Raw genomic sequence first — 19,967 nt, forward strand, 5'->3', positions numbered from 1 at the left:
ATAGGCAAATCATTAATGGAAAATGATGTGATATTGCCGGTAATATTAGCAATAAGATGCAGTTCCAGTATCCCTTGTAAGCCTAACTGTCTGATGTTTATATGTACAATCATGGTATTAATATTGGAAATATTTCACACCTGAGTGATGGGGAACGTCCCAGTAACTGAGTCGAGATGTCTGATAGTGAATATAATTTAACCACAAAGCACGATACATCAACATGTCTACATCATATGATGACTCAGAATGGACTGCTGTCTTTTACTCGCCCACAGATTCTCCTCTGTTCTCTGGCTAGTGCTGCTTGTCGCTATTGATATCTCCACAGAGCCCTACATCCCCCTCACAGTAGAGAGATATGAGTGGCACTGTCATCTGGGTACATCAGCATTGATAGGTGTGCGTGACCAGCTGTGTCATGGCTGGCTGCGACACAAGACACTCCTGACCATTTCTCGTAGTCATCTTGTGTGTGTGTGTGTGTGTGTGTGTGTGTGTGTGTCACTAGTGCTGTACAGCTGGGAGGGTAGCAGGTGGTATGGAAGGCGGCTGGTGTGGCCACTCTGGGCCTCTGTCAGTCCAGTTGGGGACGAAGGGAGCAGTGGCAGTGGGCATCATCTCTGCAGCCGGATCCGCCCTAGTAAGAGGCAATTGCCATCCGTTGAATTGCAGGATGAGATGGGGGCATAGTTGATGTCATTGGGTAGCGAGTACATGTGGTCACGCCATCGGGTGCATGCAATGACCTATGTCTGAGTTGAAGTCTCAGGATAAGCCTAATGGTAACAGAGTATGCTGTACTGAGGCTGCCCACCTATGCACTGGGCAGAGGCCAGTCGTTGGGAGTCATTTTTCATGGCATTTGGGATGATGTTCCCCTGGAGAACCCAAGCTGGTGTCAAGTGGTTCATTAAAACAGTTTCTGGTTTGCCATTAATCAGAAAGTCAAGCATGTGTGCCTCTCTTATGAACTTTGAAAGGTCCTGTGTATGGTGCTGCAGCACGAGCCACACAGTGTCATCCCATAAGCATGATGTGTTCACAATGTGAGAGTACTCAGTGTATGAAGACCTTGGGCACTCAGTGCAGAGCGGGAGTAAGTACCTTGGCGGGGGATACTTGCAGGCCCTCCCTGAAGATGGTTCAGATGCCAAGTAGTAACCATGGTAATACCTCAGCCCACATCCTGATGTCCAGGGCGGCTTTGAGCCCTATATCACTGCTCGATTAGCCTTTACACTGGAGGTGTTAGGCCATAGTGCAGCTGCATTTGATTCCACAGAGATTACACAGTGTGCCTAACAGCGTCAACTCAAACTGGGAGCCTTGGCCTGCAGTTATCATTTCTGGAATGCCAAAATGCACTATTCATGTTTCTACAAAGACGTGGGCAATGGATTCTGCCCTGGTGTCCTTGAGGGTGGCCGCTTCCACCCACCAGGAGGCTCTGCCACTGATAGTATATACTTGAATCCCTCTTAATCCAGGAGAGAGCTGACGAGATCAATGTGTACATGGTGGAAGCAAGCTTTTGACATTTCAAAATGATCTAACCACGGTTGTGCACATCTTCCGACTTGACTGCGTTGGTATGATATGCATACCTGCATCCAGGTACGGCAGTCCCACTTCATGCTGGGCCACATAAAGCATTCAGTAGTGAAGCAGACTGTGGTCTAACACCTGTGTGGGACAAGATGTCGAGTTGGTCAAAAATTGTGCACTACATTGTTTGTGGTACCAACAGCTGGAGCCTGTAACTCGCTGCACATCAATTCTCCAATGCTCGCATCATTTCACTAATCAGTGACTTATCTTCTCTCAACTGAATTGGATGGAGATGACACTGACTTGTGATACGTAGTTGGTGACACGATAGTCAGCCCTGTATTGGTCGTATATATCCGTAGTATACTGGGAGATAAGGTCCACGTGTCAGTAGCTTTAGGGCTGATATCCTCCAAGGGATGTCATTTGACTTCGGAAGTGGTTTATGATCAGAAAACACTATAACATGTCACCTTTCAGTACCTTCACAGAAGTACCTCATCACCTCATAAACAACAATAAGTTCACAGTCGAAGGCCAATCATTTGAATTGAGAGGATGTAAGTTTCTGTGAGAAGAACCGAAAGGGCTTCAGCTGTTGTACTACGGCATCAACTGCAGGGTCACTACATGTCTGACGTCTGTGTGTCTGTAATGGGGTGGGCCAACGTGATGATGTGTGCAGGCAATCCTTAATAAGTTCTAATGCATCCTTCATCTTTGAAGTCCAATCAGTCTTCCTCCTCCCTTGCATGTTAGATCCTGCCAGAACATCAGTGAACAGCACTTGTAAAATCACTGCTTGTGGCAGGTGACACTGGCAAAAGTTCAAAATTTCTAAGAATCGACAGAAATCATGATAATTCTAGGGGGAGGTGAAACTGTGTTACTATGTCGGCTCAGTCCAAGGTCAGTCTGATCCCTGTAGCATAACTATGTGCCCAAGAAAGGTAACTTCTGTCTTCAGTAACTGAAATTTGTCCTATTGATCACCACGCCCCCATCTTTTAAGGCAGTGAGAATTTGTTCGAGGTTTCGGTTGTGGTTATTGGACAAAGCCGAAAAGATGAAAATGTCATCCAAATAGATGAAGGAGAGGATGAACCAGAAAAGCCAATGGAGTGCTGCCTGGTCTAAGCTGTGTTCTTCAAAATTGCAGTTTTTGTGATATCATCTTTGTGCATGGTGATTTGAGGTAACCATTTTTAGACTCAGTTATACTGAATTCAGCTGTGCCTGCTACAAATGCATGACCTCTTGTATAATGGGTACTGGGTAGCTGTCCTGCACTATACAGATGTTGAGATCTCTGTAGTCTCCACAGAATCTCAATTTTTGGTACTAATTTGATCGGTGATGTCCACGAACTGCCGGACGGGCAAACTAGGCCTCCCTGCAACAGTTCGTGAATCACTGTCTTAGTAGTGCATAAGTTAGCTGGCGCCAGTGACGTACTGATGGCCCAGCAGGTGTTAGGATGTGACACACGGTGCCATTATGTATCCCACATACTTGCGCCTTTGTTCTAGTGTGAGTAGAGAGTGATGAGACCTACATTTGAGGCATTTCATGTACCAGTTTTCTACCATTGTTTGTGCAAAATCATCAACCTGCTGCAATGTGTAGTGTCATGTGGGAACGGAGCTGTCAGGGCAAATAGACCCAGGACCAAGTGGCCTATATAATGGTGCAGTGATGGAGCATGTTGTACGTCCAGAGAAACAGGGAAGTGACGCAGAAAGTCAATTCCCACTATCAGTCCCATGACAGCCGTGATGTAAGAGGTCACTGGAAGCTGTTGATGAAGCAACAATTGTTAGGTGTGTGTGGTAGATCCACGCATTGTATCTTTGAATTATTAGCCACATGAAGTAGTAGCATTGACATTTTTTTGAATGTCGATGTGCTCTCCAGTGGTACTGAGTTAACTTCGGATCCAGTGTTCATGAAACAGGGCTTTCTTGTGTTGAACTCTAAGACATACAGTCAGCCTTCCAGATATGCAGCCGAGGGGCAAGGGGAACAGGAATTGCACTTTTGAGTCACCTAGAGTGACTGTCAGCAACTTGGTACAATGCAAGCAAGTGTGTGTATTGTGTCCGGCATCAGGAGTTTGGCAATGCACGTGGTGCATGGCAGTTACATGCAGTGGCACCAAACTGTCAATGGTATGGCACCTGTGGCCTTGTTAACAGCTAGTGATGACATAGTGTGTGGGCTACCCACTGCACTTTTCGGGGGAGGGGTCAGTGATGTACTCTTCATGCGCAGCCATGGAGGATCACTGAGTTGGTCAACAGGGTGCCAAGCAACGGTAGCATGCTGTGCGATGTGGAATTATTCACTTTGTCAATTTTCTTGTGGTGCAGTAGTACTGTAAACTTTTTATCTGCCAGTGCCAACCATTTTTCCAAGGAGTCAGCTTTGTTGTAGCTGAGGTGAAAATGTAACAATCCAGAGTATCCAAACGACAGTATTGAGCATGAGGTTAACATCAAGTGTAGCTCAGAGTTGTCACCAAAGCTGAGATGGCATTATATCCCCAATTGTTTGTCATAGATAGCCTGGTTTAACTGTCGTTCAGGTGCCCTTGAGAGTTAATGTAACAGTGTGGATTTGACAGCATCATATTTTTACTGGGTACGCAGTACAAATATGATGTCACTGATTAGGTTGGCTTATTCTGTCAGATAATGAATCAGGGTTAGAAATCAGGTTTCATCATCTGAAATGCCTAATGAACTCAATACACAGTTCACAGTGGTGAACCATAAAGGGGTTGTCTGGTCAAAACAGGGGCAGTTTAGTAGAATGAAAAACCATTCCAAAGTTGCAAATTTTACTTCTTTACTCATTCAATGACTAGTTTTTGGCCGAAATCAATTTTCAAATCATCGTAATATAGTCAAAAGTAGCCCTTCCGAAGATGTGAAAACCATGTTAAAAACGTGCAAAGAGCAGCTACAGCACATACAGATAACAGTTATCTGTATGTGTTGTAACTGTTCATTGTTGTTCGTTGCAGACACACAGCTACTCCAGCATGCTGGAAGTTTGTAAGTGGCAGTTTAGGCTGGGAGCTGAGTCTTTGAGGCATGTAGTGGCCATGATGTAGCTCGGTTAGGGTCAGCCGAGCTGGTATCGGTGATGAGAACACTTACTGAGATTGCAGTACAGTACAAAATGCAGCACTCGAGTTGTCATAGTACCCAACCAAGGTGGGCAAATGCCTGGTCACAACACATGGCACAGCCACTGCAGTTGACTCAGGAAGCATATCACAGTTTGAAATGAATTCTACTTGCTGATTTTGTGCACACCATTGTGTATTTTGAACATATCACCAAGTCTACATCATACCATGGCTCAGAATGCACTGCTGTTGTTGAATTGCCCACAGATACTCTCTGCTCTCTGTCGTTATCAATATCCCACAAACACATGTGGTACCACCATGATATTTGTACAAGTTACCAGCGATTACAAACAATGGAAAATCCAGGATGGAATGTAACAATATCAGAGAAGGAAAGTTGCTACTCACCATATAGCGGAGATGCCGAGTCGCAAGCGCTACATGGTGAGTAGCAACTTTCCTTCTCTGGTATTGTTACCAGTGATTACAGCATATATTCCTTAATAATTCATATTTCATCTACACAATAACTACTATCTGTTCTTCAGGTCTTCAAAATATATAATCCTTACATTTTCTTAATCTATTTGACACTAACATCATGTTGGTTGCCTACATGCACATTTAGCTGTCACATGCGCATTTGACACTGTTTTTCTTCCATTATTTTTTGGCCTTTTTGTCTGCTCTTGGCCTTTTTCCATTTTAGTTAAAAAAAAATGGTTCAAATGGCTCTGAGCACTATGGGACTTAACTTCTGAGGTCATCAGTCCCCTAGAACTTAGAACTATTTAAACCTAACTAATCTAAGGACATCACACACATTCATGCCCAAGGCAGGATTCGAACCTGCGACTGTAATGGTCGCACAGCTCCAGACTGTAGCGCCTAGAACCGCTTGGCCACTCCGGCCAGCTTTTAGTTCAATTTCCAGTCACTCCTTCCCTACCCCTGATTTTCTGATTGTCTTCCCTACTGATTTTATATCTGTTTCTGCTATCTCAGTAATAATTAATCTCTATTTGGCTTTACAGTCTCTGTTGAACCCAAAATCTTGGACAACTTTCTCTCTGACTCTCTATGGCACCACATTTATTCCAATCCTTTCCTCTGCTTTGCCTGAGAAAGCCATTATTGGTTCCAAAAGATAGCATTTTTGTAACTTCTAGTTTGAGGATTGGGTTGTTTGGGGGAAGAGACCAAACAGCGAGGTCATCGGTCCCATCGGATTAGGAAAGGATGGGGAAGGAAGTCGGCCGTGCCCTTTCAAAGAAACCATCCCAGCATTTGCCTGGAGCGATGTAGGGAAATCACGGAAAACCTAAATCAGGATGGTTGGACACGTGATTGAACCGCCGTCCTCCTGGATGCGAGTCCAGTGTGAACTAGTTTGAACTTGTGTTTAGTACTACCAGTAAGTATAAGTTTTTCTATTTATTTTTTATTGTAGTAACATTTCAGAATCAACTAGATGTAACATTGGCAGCTTGTGTGTCCAGCATATAAGATGTGTAAATGTATATTGTCAATGACTATGATGAGTGGGCATTATATTGTCAGTAACCATAATAAGTAGGCATACTTTGCCATTTTGTATTAAATGACATATTCATAAAAACCACACATGTGCACCAACATTTAATTCATCAACATTTGGAAATGATTCCCGATAAATCTATTATTAGGTGCTGATAAATAAAGCACTGGTGCACCTATTTGGGTTTGTGAAGCTTAGGTCATCCACGAAATATTTGTTGGCTAGATAGGAAAGACTTCTATGTAGAGTGTGTGTCACAAATGATGAAGAGAGAGAAAGAATGGGGTCCAACCCGGTGCCAGCAAACAGCCTACTCTTCTATAACAGTACCACAAAATCAGTTGAGTTTAACATTTTTCTCGATAAATAGATCACCATTGAAAGTATTCTATCTTGTACTTAAAAAGGATACAATGCACAATTTAGGATTTCACAACATCATCACAGATTATAATAATCAGGAATTTTTTGCCATCAGCTGTACCCCTTCTTGCCAAATACTAATAATGAAAACCACCAGGATATGAAATGGCTGCCTTCAGACTCGATGACAATGACATCTTGTTGTGGGCACATGACAGAAAATTCTTTAGTGCTCATGGTAAAATTTCATGAGATGAGGATGGTTAAAGGATGCAAAATGATTACAACTGTAACTACAAGACAAACAGAGAAAAAGGCCTAAGAGTGCGAATGCACGCACCCACACCCATGCTCCCCCCACCCGTACACATACACAAAGATGACAAAAAACATGTACATCAGAATGAAAACATGCAATAAAAAGAAAAGGCATGAGAAAGAAGTAAAATAATACAGCACATAGCTGTAGCTGGCCGACTGCTGAAACTAAAGGATGACCAGCCCATTCTGCAACACACTCAAATTTCTGGCCTAAAAGTTTAGCTGGAGTCCAGAGACTTCAAAAGTCTAAGACATTCAACAGACTGGTCTCTTAGGGTGCAGATACCCACTGAAATTCACTCTTGCCCTCTTATTCACATTACAAAATGTATTCAGTACAAAATGTGGTACACAGTGATTTGCACATCACAGGCTTCAGAGACTGAGGGAGCCTCTTGCCAGAATAGAAACCCATGTATTAGGGGAGAGTGCCCAATTCAGTGGCTTATCAGGATTGCTATCCTGCCTGAGTGACTAACATGATACACCATGGCCAGACAGTTGGCTTCACCAACCACATCTTATTATCCTCTACTGCCAGCCACTCCTCCCACCACACTGTATAGATCTCTGACAATGACTACCTGTAGGGGAATGGCGCATTCTGTCCCATCGGATTCCCTACACACTTCCTTGGCTACTTAATCTGCCCAAATTACCGAGTGTCCTGGTACTCAGCAGAACGATACCTGCTGCCCTTCAAGGAAGTACACTTGGTCCTGCATTAGCTGGACCAGTTTCTCTGCTGGGTTGATGTGATGCAATGATTGTAAGGCACTAAGGAAATCGGAGCAGATGAGGAATTGCTTGCTCTGAAGACATCTCATCCACTCGAGTGCCTTTATGGTAAATACAGTGTATTCATGAGGAAGACAAACCCTGAAGACACAGTTGGGTAACACTACTGAACAGTCAAGACAGTCCCCTTGTTTGGAACCATCAGTCTACACAACTCTAAACCTGTAATGCCTACATAAAACGTTAAAACAGAGACTGAAACGTAAAATCTGTAGTGCAGTGTTTATTATAATGCATTAAGCTAAAATAATTCTGGGCCTCTGAGCCAAGGCGGAGACCCCATCTCTAAAAGGTAATCCTTTGCATGAATCCAACAGCGTCTCGCCACCCATTGCCGCTTATGAAAAAGCATTTCCACTGGGGGCCAAACATTAGTATGATATGAAGGTGTGAACGGTGTGGACACTGTTTTATAAGCCTTTTGCACCATGTGAAGTAGCAGTTCACTTGCCCCATTTCAAAAGTTTGTTTTGGGTCTTGTTCTAGGGCGGGCCCCAGTGCTACGCGAAACTCACGGACTTCGAACGTGGTCAGGTGATTGGGTGTCATTTATGTCATACATCTGTACGCAAGATTTCCACACTCCCAAACATGCCTAGGTCCACTGTTTCCGATGCGATAGTGGAAGTGGAAACGTGAAAGAACACATACAGCAGCACAAAAGCGTACAGGCCGACCTCATCTGTTGACTGACAGAGGCCGCTGACAGTTGAAGAGGGTTGTAATGTGTAATAGGCAGACATCTATCCAGACCATCACACAGCAATTCCAAGTTCAGGATCCACTGCAAGTACTATGAAAGTTATGCAGGAGGTGAGAAAACTTGGATTTCTGGTCACATGCTGGAGGTGGCACTTTAACTTGACTTATGAAAAATAAGCACGTTTTCATATTCCGAATTTTTTTCTTGACAATTTTCATATTTTTTGCCCTTATTGCTGTGGAGCACTAGTACTCTTCTGTGACTAGTTGTAGATATTTCAATTAAATTTGTGATTCAAAGTCATAACTTCTGTGAGTTCTGAACTCACAGCATTAATTTCGTTATGCAAATTCTCTTTACTAAATGCGACTGACTTTTCGTCACTGCCAGTAGTTATGTTACAGATTTTGTTTACTTCTGTTCAATTCGTTGCACTAGATCCGTACGCCGTCAACCATTGACCATTATACTCATCGATTTTTGTCCTTCTTGCTTGTATTATTGATTTTAATGATCTCATCATTTTGTGGCTGTGTTTTCTCAAGAGCTTTACTAACCAGTTCAATTATTTGCTTGTATTTTTTTGTCAATGTGGGTCCGAAATTCTTGGGTTTCTGTTTTGATTTCTTCGTGTTTGACTTTACATCCCTCTCTGAGCTGATCATGTTCGGATCGCAAATTACTGACAGTACCTGCTAACATGTTCAATTTAGTTTTGATTTCCTCCTGAATTTGTTTGTTTTCCTCACACATTTCTTTGTTTTCCTCCCGAACAAATTGTAATTGCCTTTGCGATTCTTTCATTTTGTCGTCCATCATTAATTCCATTTCCCCTAATACCTGAGTAGAGGCGTTATTACTAACAGTAGTGGTCCTCTTTTGTTGAGTAGCCAACAGCATTGAACTAGGCTTGGGCAGATGTTTTGAATAAGCATCAAGTTAAAGAGAGATGCAAGCTGTGATTGCTGATGAGCTTCATCGTCCTGCCCGTTGAATGTATCCTAGGTGGGCAGTTATCACAAAAGGATTTGGCAATCTCCATCAAGCATACTTAATTGACATGACTGCATATTCAAAATGGAATTCTGGCTATAAATATTTATTAATATTAACAGTGGTTGATGTTTATTCCAAATAAGCATGGGTTGCTGCTCTGAAGACTAAAGGCAGTGTTGCAGTTGCAAACGCGCTTAAAAAAATTTACACAGAAAGCAGGCGGGTTCCAGTACACTTACAAACTGATCTTGGGAAAGTTAATGCAACACCTCAGAATTAATCATTAGTCCAATTTTTCAAATATGAAAGGTTCCATAGTTGAACGTTTCAGCAGGACTCTCAAGAGTCTTACGTTCAGAAAATTTACTGCTCAGGGCTCCTACAAATTGACGAATACTGTACAAGGATTCGTAAAGCAATATAATCACACGAAACACAGGACAATTAAAATGCAGCCAGCAGAGGTGTATAACGAAATCAAAATGATCGATCCACGTCCTTCGAAACTTAAAATTGGCGATTATGTCAGTATTAGCAAACAGAAGGCAGTCTTTGGCAAAGGATACACTGCAAACTGGTCAATGGAAATTTTCAGAATATGTAAAGTGCAGTTTCTCAGACGCAGATATTGCTGGTACGTCTTCCATTTCCAAAATTTGCGAGCTCACAGGCGAGCTCTTACCTGCTACCTTTTTGGTTTAGTTCCCATTACTGCAAGGGGTGAGGAATCTTGGCTGCTACATTTCGCTCCAGTTCTTCGTGCCGCCGCCACTCTTCTGGTAAAGTCAGAGGATAGCGACAGACTTGATCAACAGTGGTACACAGAACGAACTATCTCCGTGGTACTTAAACCGAACTTTGTTAGTGGTTGACCGATCGACCTATTTCCGTGGTACACAAATCGAAGTAACCTACTTGCAAAACACTCTGGAAAAACAACACACGCAAGGTGTTTTTTTCCACCTCAACCAGCCTAAACTGACCCTTTTAATACTTGAACTGATAATTCGTAAGAAAGGGAAGTTCACAACATTCCCATATTAAATTATGGAAATTTTAACCTTTTGTACACGCACACACACACAGAGAAAACTGTAATTGTAAACATTGTGTGCGTGTGTGTGTGTGTGTGTGTGTGTTTGTCCGTCCTTTAAAGACCTTTAAAGAAACAAATTATATCTGATCACAAAGCAAACTGTAATTGTAAACAGGTTATAGTCCCGTAGCGTACGCGTAATCACTGCATATATACGTCTTCAAAGTGTTCTAGAATGAACATAGACATACTACTGCCAAATGACGCCTTGCTTGGTGTAAGGAGCATAAACACTGGATGATTGAACAGTGGAAAAACGTGTGGAGTGATGAATCACAGTACACAATGTGACGATCCGATGGCAGGGTGTGGGTAAGGTGAATGCCCAGTGAATGTCATCTGCCAGTATGTCTAGTGCCAACAGTAAAATTTGGAGGTGGTGGTGTCATGGTGTGGTCACGTTTTTTCGTGGAGGGGGATTGCATCCCTTGTTGCTTTGCATGGCACCATCACAGCACAGGCCTACATTGATGTTTTAGCCACCATCTTGCTTCCCACTGTTGAAAAGCAATTCTGGAATGGTGATTGTATCTTTCAACATGATCGAGCGCCTGTTCGTAATGCACGGCCCGTGGCGGAGTGGTTACAGGACAATAACATCCCTGTAATGGACTGGCCTGCGAAGAGTCCTGACCTGAATCCTATAGAACACCTTTGGGATGTTTCGGAATGCCAACTTCGTGCCAGGCCTCACCGACCGATGTCGATAGCTCTCCTCAGTGCAGCACTCTATGAAGAAGGGCTGTAATTCCCTAAGAAACCTTCCAGCACCCGATTGAACGTATGCCTGCAACAGTGGAAGCTGTCATCAAGGCTAAGGGTGGACCAACACCATACTGAATTCCAGCATTACCGATGGAGGGCGCCACAAACTTGTAAGTCATTTTCAGCCAGGTGTCCAGACACTTTTGATAACATAATAGTGTATTTCAAAATGCCATGCATAAAAATGGGACACGTCCAGGGCTTATACCTCAGGTTCTACTGATGCTAGAAACATAGAATCAAGTGGTTTTGGATAGCCTTGCAATAGGAACCATTTGTATACTCAAAAGAAGCGTCATCTTAGTGTCACTATCCTAGATTACAGGGTCAGGTATGAGTACTACACACTTCCTCCTGCTTAGGCAAATAGAGTAAATCAGTCAGCTTCTTGCACTTGATGTGGTCTGCAGTGGATCTTAAGGGGCTTTTGGAGGTGTCATTAGTTCATGGGTAGTACCTCAGAAAAGCACCACAAAAAAGTTTTTTTTTCCCCTTATCAAAACCAAGCTGTGGATTCCAAGATGGCTATCTGATATTTAGAAGCACCCCAAAGACATGGTTTTTGGGTACCAAAACCAAGCTGCAGATTCCAAGATGGTTATGCATGGCAAATAAGTGTAATTTTCATAATATATTCCTAAGATCCTAATCTCAAACAAACTTGAAAGTTTTCTTGACACCCTTAGCGATTTCCAGGTTACATTGGTTAAAAGTTACTGTACATGTACATGCAAAATATGCACATAAAATCCAGTGCACGGTGAAAACATAGTTTACAAAGTAATGTAGCACTGAGAGATATGCTGTAAAGTGTCTTCATTATCATCAAAAGGGTTCTGAGAACCACAAGTTATAGTACTGAAGCACAAGCAAAATTTTTATGCCTGTAAAATCCAGTTTGAGGTATAAAATTAGATTTTTTGTTATTCCAATCAAAGTTTTATTGACCCACCAAGTTCTTATCACATGAGCAACATGTCCTTGATTGGCAAGGAAAATAACGAAACCAGACGAAAAATGCTCCTATCAGAGCACAAAAAATGCAAATATACTCCTGCTGAAAAGACTCTGAAAAGTGAGCTACCAGATACCTCATTTTACACTGAAGCACCAAGAAACTGGCAAAGGCATGTGTATTCACATACACAGATATACAAACAGGTAGAATATTGCGCTGCGGTCGGCAACACCTCTATAAAACAAGTGCATGGCGCAGTTGTTAGATCAGTTACTGCTGCTACAATGGCACACTGTTAAGACTTAAGTGAGTTTGAACGTGGTTTTACAGTCAGCGCATGAGCGATGGGATACTACATCTCCAAGGTACCGATGAAGTGGGGATTTTCCCCCAAATACCAATTTACGAGTGTACCGTGAATATCAGGACTCCTGTAAAACATCAAATCTCCAACTCGCTGCTGCTGGAAAAAGGTCCTACAAGAATGGGACCAACAACGACTGAAGATAATCGTTCAATGTGACAGAAGTGCAACCCTTCCGCAGATTGCTGCAGATTTCAATGCTGGGCCATCAATAAGTTTCAGTGTGCAAACCATTCAAAGAAACATCATCGATATGGGCTTTCGGAGCTGAGGGCCCACTCTCATACCCTTGATGACTGCATGATACAAAGCTTTATACTTGATTGGAAACACGCTGCCTGGTCGGACAAGTCTCATTTGAAATTATACCGAGCGAATGGACATGTACGGGCATGGAGACAACCTCATGAATCCATGGACCCTGCATATCAGCATGGGACTGCTCAAGCTGATGGAGGCTCTGTAATGGTGTGGGGCATTTGCAATTGGAATGATATGGGACCCCTGATATGTCTAGATATGGCTCTGACAGGTGACATGTACCTAAGCATCCTGTCTGATCACCTGCATCCATTCCCGTCCATTGTGCATCCCAACGGACTTGGGCAATTCCAGCAGGACCCCACATGTCCAGAATTGCTACAGAGTGGCTCCAGGAACACTCTTCTGGGTGTAAACGCTTCTGCTGGCCACCAAACTCCCCAGGTAGGAACATTATTGAGCATATTCGGGATGCCTTGCAACGTGCTGTTCAGAAGAGATCCCCACCCCCTCATACTCTTACGGATTTATGGACAGCCCTGTATGATTCATGGTGTCAGTTCCCTCCAGCACTACTTCCGACATAAGTCGAGTCCATGACACATCGTGCTGCGGCAATTCTGCATGCTCGCTGGGGCCCTACACGATTTAGGCAGGTGTACCAGTTTCTTTGGCTCTTCAGTGTACTTTTCTCAGTGCCTTTAAAAATTTTCCCAAAAATTTTGGCATGTGAACACAAACACATTTTTTATGCTGAGAGAGAAGGAAACAGTGGCAGTGGGAAAGAGACAAAAAAATAATGAATACTGGAAGATATCAATATTATGAAAAGGATATTTGCTACTCACCACACAGCGGGGATGCTGAGTTGCAGATAGGCACAACAAAAAGACTGTCAGAGAGTGAGCTTTCAGCCAAAAAGGCCTACAGCAGGATTTTAGTGAGTAAAGAAATTAGTTGGTCTTGCATAAGGTATTAGATAAGCTAATTCCATTTGACATCACTCTGCGACCATAATCCTAAGAATTTTGTTTCTCCACTGTTAACAAATAGTTCATCATTGATTGAGTACTGCAAAATTTTAGTGCAGCCTGCGAAGAATTCATTAATAAATTTCACTGAGAAACCATGACTTCCTAATGTCTGCACATTTACATCAAATTTCTTACTGTAACAGTAACATTAAATAAGTTGTGTCTTATATTTAATTTCTTTGCTATTTAAGAAATCTGTTACCAGTCTACGAGGGGAAAAATATTTTTGTCTTATTTTTTACTCACAAATTCTCAAATTCTTGAAAACAGAATTTATGTTATTTACTATTTAATTAATTTGCCCCCAGATAGCCACTGTAATACCTGACAATAATGTCATAGCATGTTTAATGAAGAGATGATTAAAATATTTAATAATTTAACATTCTTTTCAAGAAATACCTTTTGCTGAGAGGCCAAGAGAATGAAATTTCCAAGTAGTCTATGGCTAAGAGCTTCTTCACTGCCACCTGCACCACTAGGTCTTGGTTTCAGTTCTGCTAATAACCTATAACACAATACAGGCAAAGGTGATTTATGCTACAACACTTCAAACAGCAGGGAATGCTTTTTTGGATTTGTGGGATACTTAAATCTGTAAAAATTGATATACAAAAGACACTTGATATCTGATTCACATCAGGAACTCTCATACCACTTGTTATAAATGAACCAAAACACACTTATGCTTTGATAACTGAAAATGTAAAACGCTGTGTCACAAGCAAACAAAATAAGTGAGCAGTGACATTAATGCTTACTAAACAAATGAGTGAATGAATGAATATACATATTTCAAATCAACACGAATAAAAAATTGTAAGAGCTGTAAGGAGACACACGCTGCTGAGCACAACACGCTCAGTTTTAATGGCTGCATCACAACCTGTGCTATCTCAATGCTTCCCCCCCTCCCAACACCAGTTTCTCTAAACTACGCTAATGGGAGTTGTCCTTTGTTACCTTTGCCCCTAAATTATTTTATCAGGACTTTCTTTTATCATATTAATATGTGAAAAAGAGATGATTCACTGTAGCAAGTTTAACAGATCTGAAATAGGTTCATTTCAGTTGCTAGATTTGTTTGTTAATGCATAAGATGTGCTTTTCGATGCAATAGATCCACAGTGAGGAGATTGTCCAGGCCATAAAACATGCCAGAAAACAGGAATATGAAATAAATATTTACAAAGGTAAACAGATATGCTAGTGTACCATCCACAAGCAGGTACGGAATCAGTCAAACTATCTTAAACATGTTTCCATTTGAAAGGTAGTAACAGACATGTCACAAAAGATGTACATATTCATACACCGATGTGCATATGATAATTTGTAGGCTATTGTAGCCATGTATCATGAAACAGAAAAATCATTTCCAACACTTAATTACAATGATTGCATTACGTCTCTGAATTTGTACGGAAGTCAGATTGTACATAATACTGGACACCTTTCTGGAGCAGAGTATGTGACTAAATCTTCGTGACGGTTATTTTTATTTCTAGTATTGATTCTATGAACTGAGCTGTTGGTTTAAGAAAAGGCATATTATTAATGACAAATTTCACTAAGGAATAAATTTACTGGAAAGCTGTAGTTAATATCCCTAGTTCCTTAAGAGGCCTCTGCGGGACATTCTTAAGACCACACTAGAAATAATTCTTATACATTTTTTTTGACTAAGAAAACTTTAGTTCTGCTGGATGAATTTAAAAAAAAAAAAAAAAAAAAAAAAAAAAAAAAAAAAAAAAAAATCGTATTACATTATGGAATGAAAGTACACAAAGAATGCTAACTTTTTTTAGTTTTGTCACCTATGTAGACAACATTCGCATTGTGTGTAGATGTTTGTTTAGGCACTTCAACAGGTCTGTGGTATGGTCTTCCCAGTTGAATATATTGTCAAGCTGTAATCCCAAGAATTTAACAGTGTCAACTTCTATCTGTCTGTCATCATATTTTATGCATACATCGGCAGAAAACTGCGTATAGCGCATTTTTTCACAGATTAGTGACTAAGAATTGGTTAGGAATCATTTATTAATGTCCATGAATATTTCATTAACCAATCTTTCTAAGAGACAAAACAAACTTGGTCTCTGTTAATGTACCTGATGAAAGGTCTTTGATATTTGCAAAAAAAATCGGGTCCTTAGATGGAACCCTGTGAGACACGATGTGGAATTAGTCCCCAATTGGACAATGACTAATTTAGTCAATTATTAGTTAACAGAGGAGCAGTTGCATACAATACTACTAAAATATTAGGTTTTGGGCAAAGTCTTTATTCTGGGGAAGAAGAAGAAGAAGAAGAAGAAGAAAAGAACAAAAGAACCACACACACGCCCTCACACAAGCACAACTCATACACACAAGGCCACTGTCTTTGGCTCCAGTGTCCAGAGAAAGTGGCCACGAGTATGTGAGTTGTGCTTGTGAGAATATGGATGTGTTTCCTTTTCCAGAAGGACTTTATCTGAAAAGCTTAATATTTTACCAGTCTTTTTCAATATGCCTGTCTGTGACTCAATGCCTCCTCTATGTGGTGAGTAACAATCTATCCTTTACATACTGTTGTTATTCCATCCAGGACTTTCCATTGTTTAAATAAACAAATAATATTTATATGACCGCATACTGGCCATTTACAGCTTTTTTTCTTTCTTCTTTTAATGACTAAATATCATTATTCAAGAATTCCTCTATGATATAGGAGTTGTTAAGAAGAAAGTTCTTTAATCTACATTTGAAAACACTTCTGCAATCCAGTAGAAAAGCATTCTTGTCACACCATAATATTCTAATTCACTTAATAGGATATTGTGATTTACACAGTCAGTCACAAAATATACCAGAAGCCTGTAATTTATTGTCTAATGAATCAAGTACATTCTGAATGTATGAGTAGATAGTCTTCTCAATATCGGAACCATTTATAAACCCAAACTGTGACTGTGACAATATATTATTTGTTGTCAGTAGGTTAAGAAACCGTTTACATATTACCTTTTCTGAAATCTTTAATTATGCTGGCAAAAGAGGGGAACAGAAATTGGTTGGTATTTTCTTATTTCCTTTCCTAAATAGCTTCAGCATATTCTAACCATTCAGGAAACATTCCACTGATAAATGATTAGTTATGCAGATAACTTAATATGTTGCTAAGCTCAGAAGCACACTTGTTAATTAACCTCACTGATGTGAATCTTTTTGATTTAAAAGATTTTTAAGGTGGACATTACTTCTACTGGTGCAGTGAGGGTCAGATTCATATTGTTGAAGGTATTTGTATTGACTAGTCTCAGATATTTCATGGCAGCGTCAACTGAACCTGACAACCCCATCTTTTCAGCAACAGTTACTCTTGATGCTATGTACGCCCTTTCATCTCTTGTTCTACAGTCACTATACTCCATATTGTTTTTATTTTGTTATCTGATGTGATTTATCTTTTTCTTGTAATGAATTTGCTTTGATATCTGTATTACTGTCTAATATTTTGCAATATGTCTTGTAATGAGCTATAACATCAACATCAGAGCTATTTCTGATTAACAGGTACAGTTTCCTTGCTGGTTTAAAGATACCTTCATTCCTTGAGTAATCCTTGGCTTCTTTACACACTCTTATCCAATCTGGGTTAGTTTTGGGGGCAAAACAGTTTTCAAATAAGGCAAGGACATTATTAATGAAAGTGTTGTATTTTTCATTCATGCCATGTGAACTGTGTACATCACTCTGCTTCATGCCTTTGGGAAGTGTCCTAAAATGATAAATTTCTGGCTTTCTGGCTACCCTCTTAGTAAATTTTATATCCTTCCACTATTACAGGGTGTATATGTGGACAAGGAAAAAAAAAATTTTCCAGATTTTTTCCGATTTTCCTGACTAAAAGTACACTTTCTCCTGGGTGAAAACACACTTTTTCTGTGTTAAGTGACAGTATATTTTCCCCTCAAAACTGTAAAACTTATCAATCATTTGAATGGTTATGGTTTTATACATGGGCGTAGAATTTCCCGGCACTTTAGAAAATTAAACTCAGGGAAAAAAACATGTTTTGGAAAGATCTTTGATGTGTAGCAACACGTACCCTGCATATTTTCGTATTATGAAAGTATAAATTCTAATTCCATCAAAAACTGCATGCTACTTTCCCAAGAATTGAAATCGAGATTGCGATGCGCTATTGTAAGGCAGTCATAGCTCATGTCATGTGATCTCGCCAGCCGATGACAGCAGATATTCAGATGTAGTCAGCCAATTAGCAACATCACTGTTAAGTAGTGCGGACACACAAACAAGAAAAGTTAGTGGTTTAAATTGATATACATAGTATTACTACAAGAAAAGCAAAGCTTTCATGTATAATGTTGGTCTCTCAGGTTAATAAGCTGCAAGAGGAGCTAAGCTTCCACATATAATGTTAATCTTTTTGCACGTGTTACATTTCAAGATATATCACACAAATGTGCCAGTAAAATTTTTAAAAACGAGATAAATGTCTGATCTGCTGGGCTCGAAATTCTTCTAAATGGCTTGTCATCAAAGAGTTGATTTTTAAATGAGTGTCAAACATTGTGCGATTTAAAAAATTCATTGTTCATACTTGCATAAAAGGAAATTTACTTTGAGAGTAATGCTTTTCCAATCACCATTCGCAATATTTTCCCACAATCTGTTAGAAATAGGTTCATTTCAGTTGTTGCCAGAGAGTGCCAGATGACAGGCATCACTGCGCTTGCGCAGTTACGATGACGGAGGAGGCCCATATGTTCTTAATTGTAAAACATTAAAAGATCTTACATTATGTCATAAAAGAAACAAGACATCAGAGGACACCCCAAGAGCATCGGAATGTGCACATTTAAACTGCATACTTAAAGTGCACATTCATATGTCCAGATTCCCAATGAAGTAGTCCTTGACCTGATATTATAAGCTTTTCAGTGTGTTTTTTGGGATGTAAATTTTCTTGGAGTACCAGTACTGTATTATCTCATGTTCGGTTCTTTATTACGCCATAATGCCACACGTGCTAGAAGATGAAAATGTGAGCTTGAAATGCAGCGAACAGTTGAATCTAGCCAATAGTGTGAAATTAAACACTTCATTTCAAATACACTGACTGCCTCAGCAGAAAAGATTAATAAAAGCCAAATTTCTTTAGCATACCAACAAACTCAGCTTCATTGTTCTGCAAGGGGATTAATACTTGACTGTCAGAAAGGTGGAAATAAAATAAAATCTGAAACTAATAACATATTTTAGCCTTTTGTAATTATGTGAATGCATTTTAATTTACTTGACAGCTTCCAATAACAGAAATCCGTTTTGTTTTCATTAGACGTGAGAGCATTAAACGAAGAGGAAGCAGCAAGATCACTAAATAATGTAAACACGGGTCACGTGGAGACTACCCACTTCCCCACTATAACTCAGACCTGCTCTGTGCATCAGACCCGGATCTATGATATTTCTGAACCAGGACCCCCGCCCCCCCCCTCCCACAACAAATGATGATAAAAATATTATGTTATTTGACACTATATTTTATAGCCTGTGCAAATGTAACAGCAATTAGTTTAGATGAATTTTTTTAAATTGTAAGTTACATTTTGTAATAAATTAACAACGGTAGTGATTGTTAAAATTGCATTTAAAGCAACACAGCGAGGCTGCGCTGGGAGTCAGTTAAGTTTTGTTTACTTCAGGAGTCAGAGCAGTTCAGTTCGGTTTATCTCAGTTTCGTCAGTTGTTTTGCACTTATGTCAGTTCTATCGATCAGCTGATGTCAATACATAATTTGTCAAGCTTGAAATTTTCGTATTGTTCTCAATATTCGCAGCATCCACAAAACGTCAATGAACCACAAGCCAACGCAAGTGAAGTAGTAATGTTTAAAGATCATTACAACATGTTAACAAGTACCACATACAGGTAAGTCATCTTTTGGCCAGCCACGAAAGCATAGAACAGATTTCCGGTAACTCTAAACAAAACTGAAACTAACACCAAGCATAAGGCAGCTGAATAGTTCCTGCACTATTTCCTCTCCACAGAGCCCACCACAAATTCCTC

At 40.4% G+C, this 19,967-nt stretch overlaps 1 protein-coding gene across 1 annotated transcript in view; it reads right to left on the reverse strand.

The window, feature by feature from the left end:
* LOC124619708 (tetratricopeptide repeat protein 21B-like) overlaps positions 1–19,967 on the reverse strand; it is a 266,652-nt gene that overhangs the window by 16,596 nt on the left and 230,089 nt on the right. The window contains exon 17 of the mRNA XM_047146266.1: positions 14,286–14,391. Coding sequence (XP_047002222.1) covers positions 14,286–14,391 — 106 coding nt within the window. The remainder of the gene's footprint in view (positions 1–14,285; positions 14,392–19,967) is intronic.

This window comes from Schistocerca americana, chromosome 6 (assembly GCF_021461395.2).
Source record: "Schistocerca americana isolate TAMUIC-IGC-003095 chromosome 6, iqSchAmer2.1, whole genome shotgun sequence".
NCBI classification, from domain to species: Eukaryota; Metazoa; Arthropoda; class Insecta; order Orthoptera; family Acrididae; genus Schistocerca; species Schistocerca americana.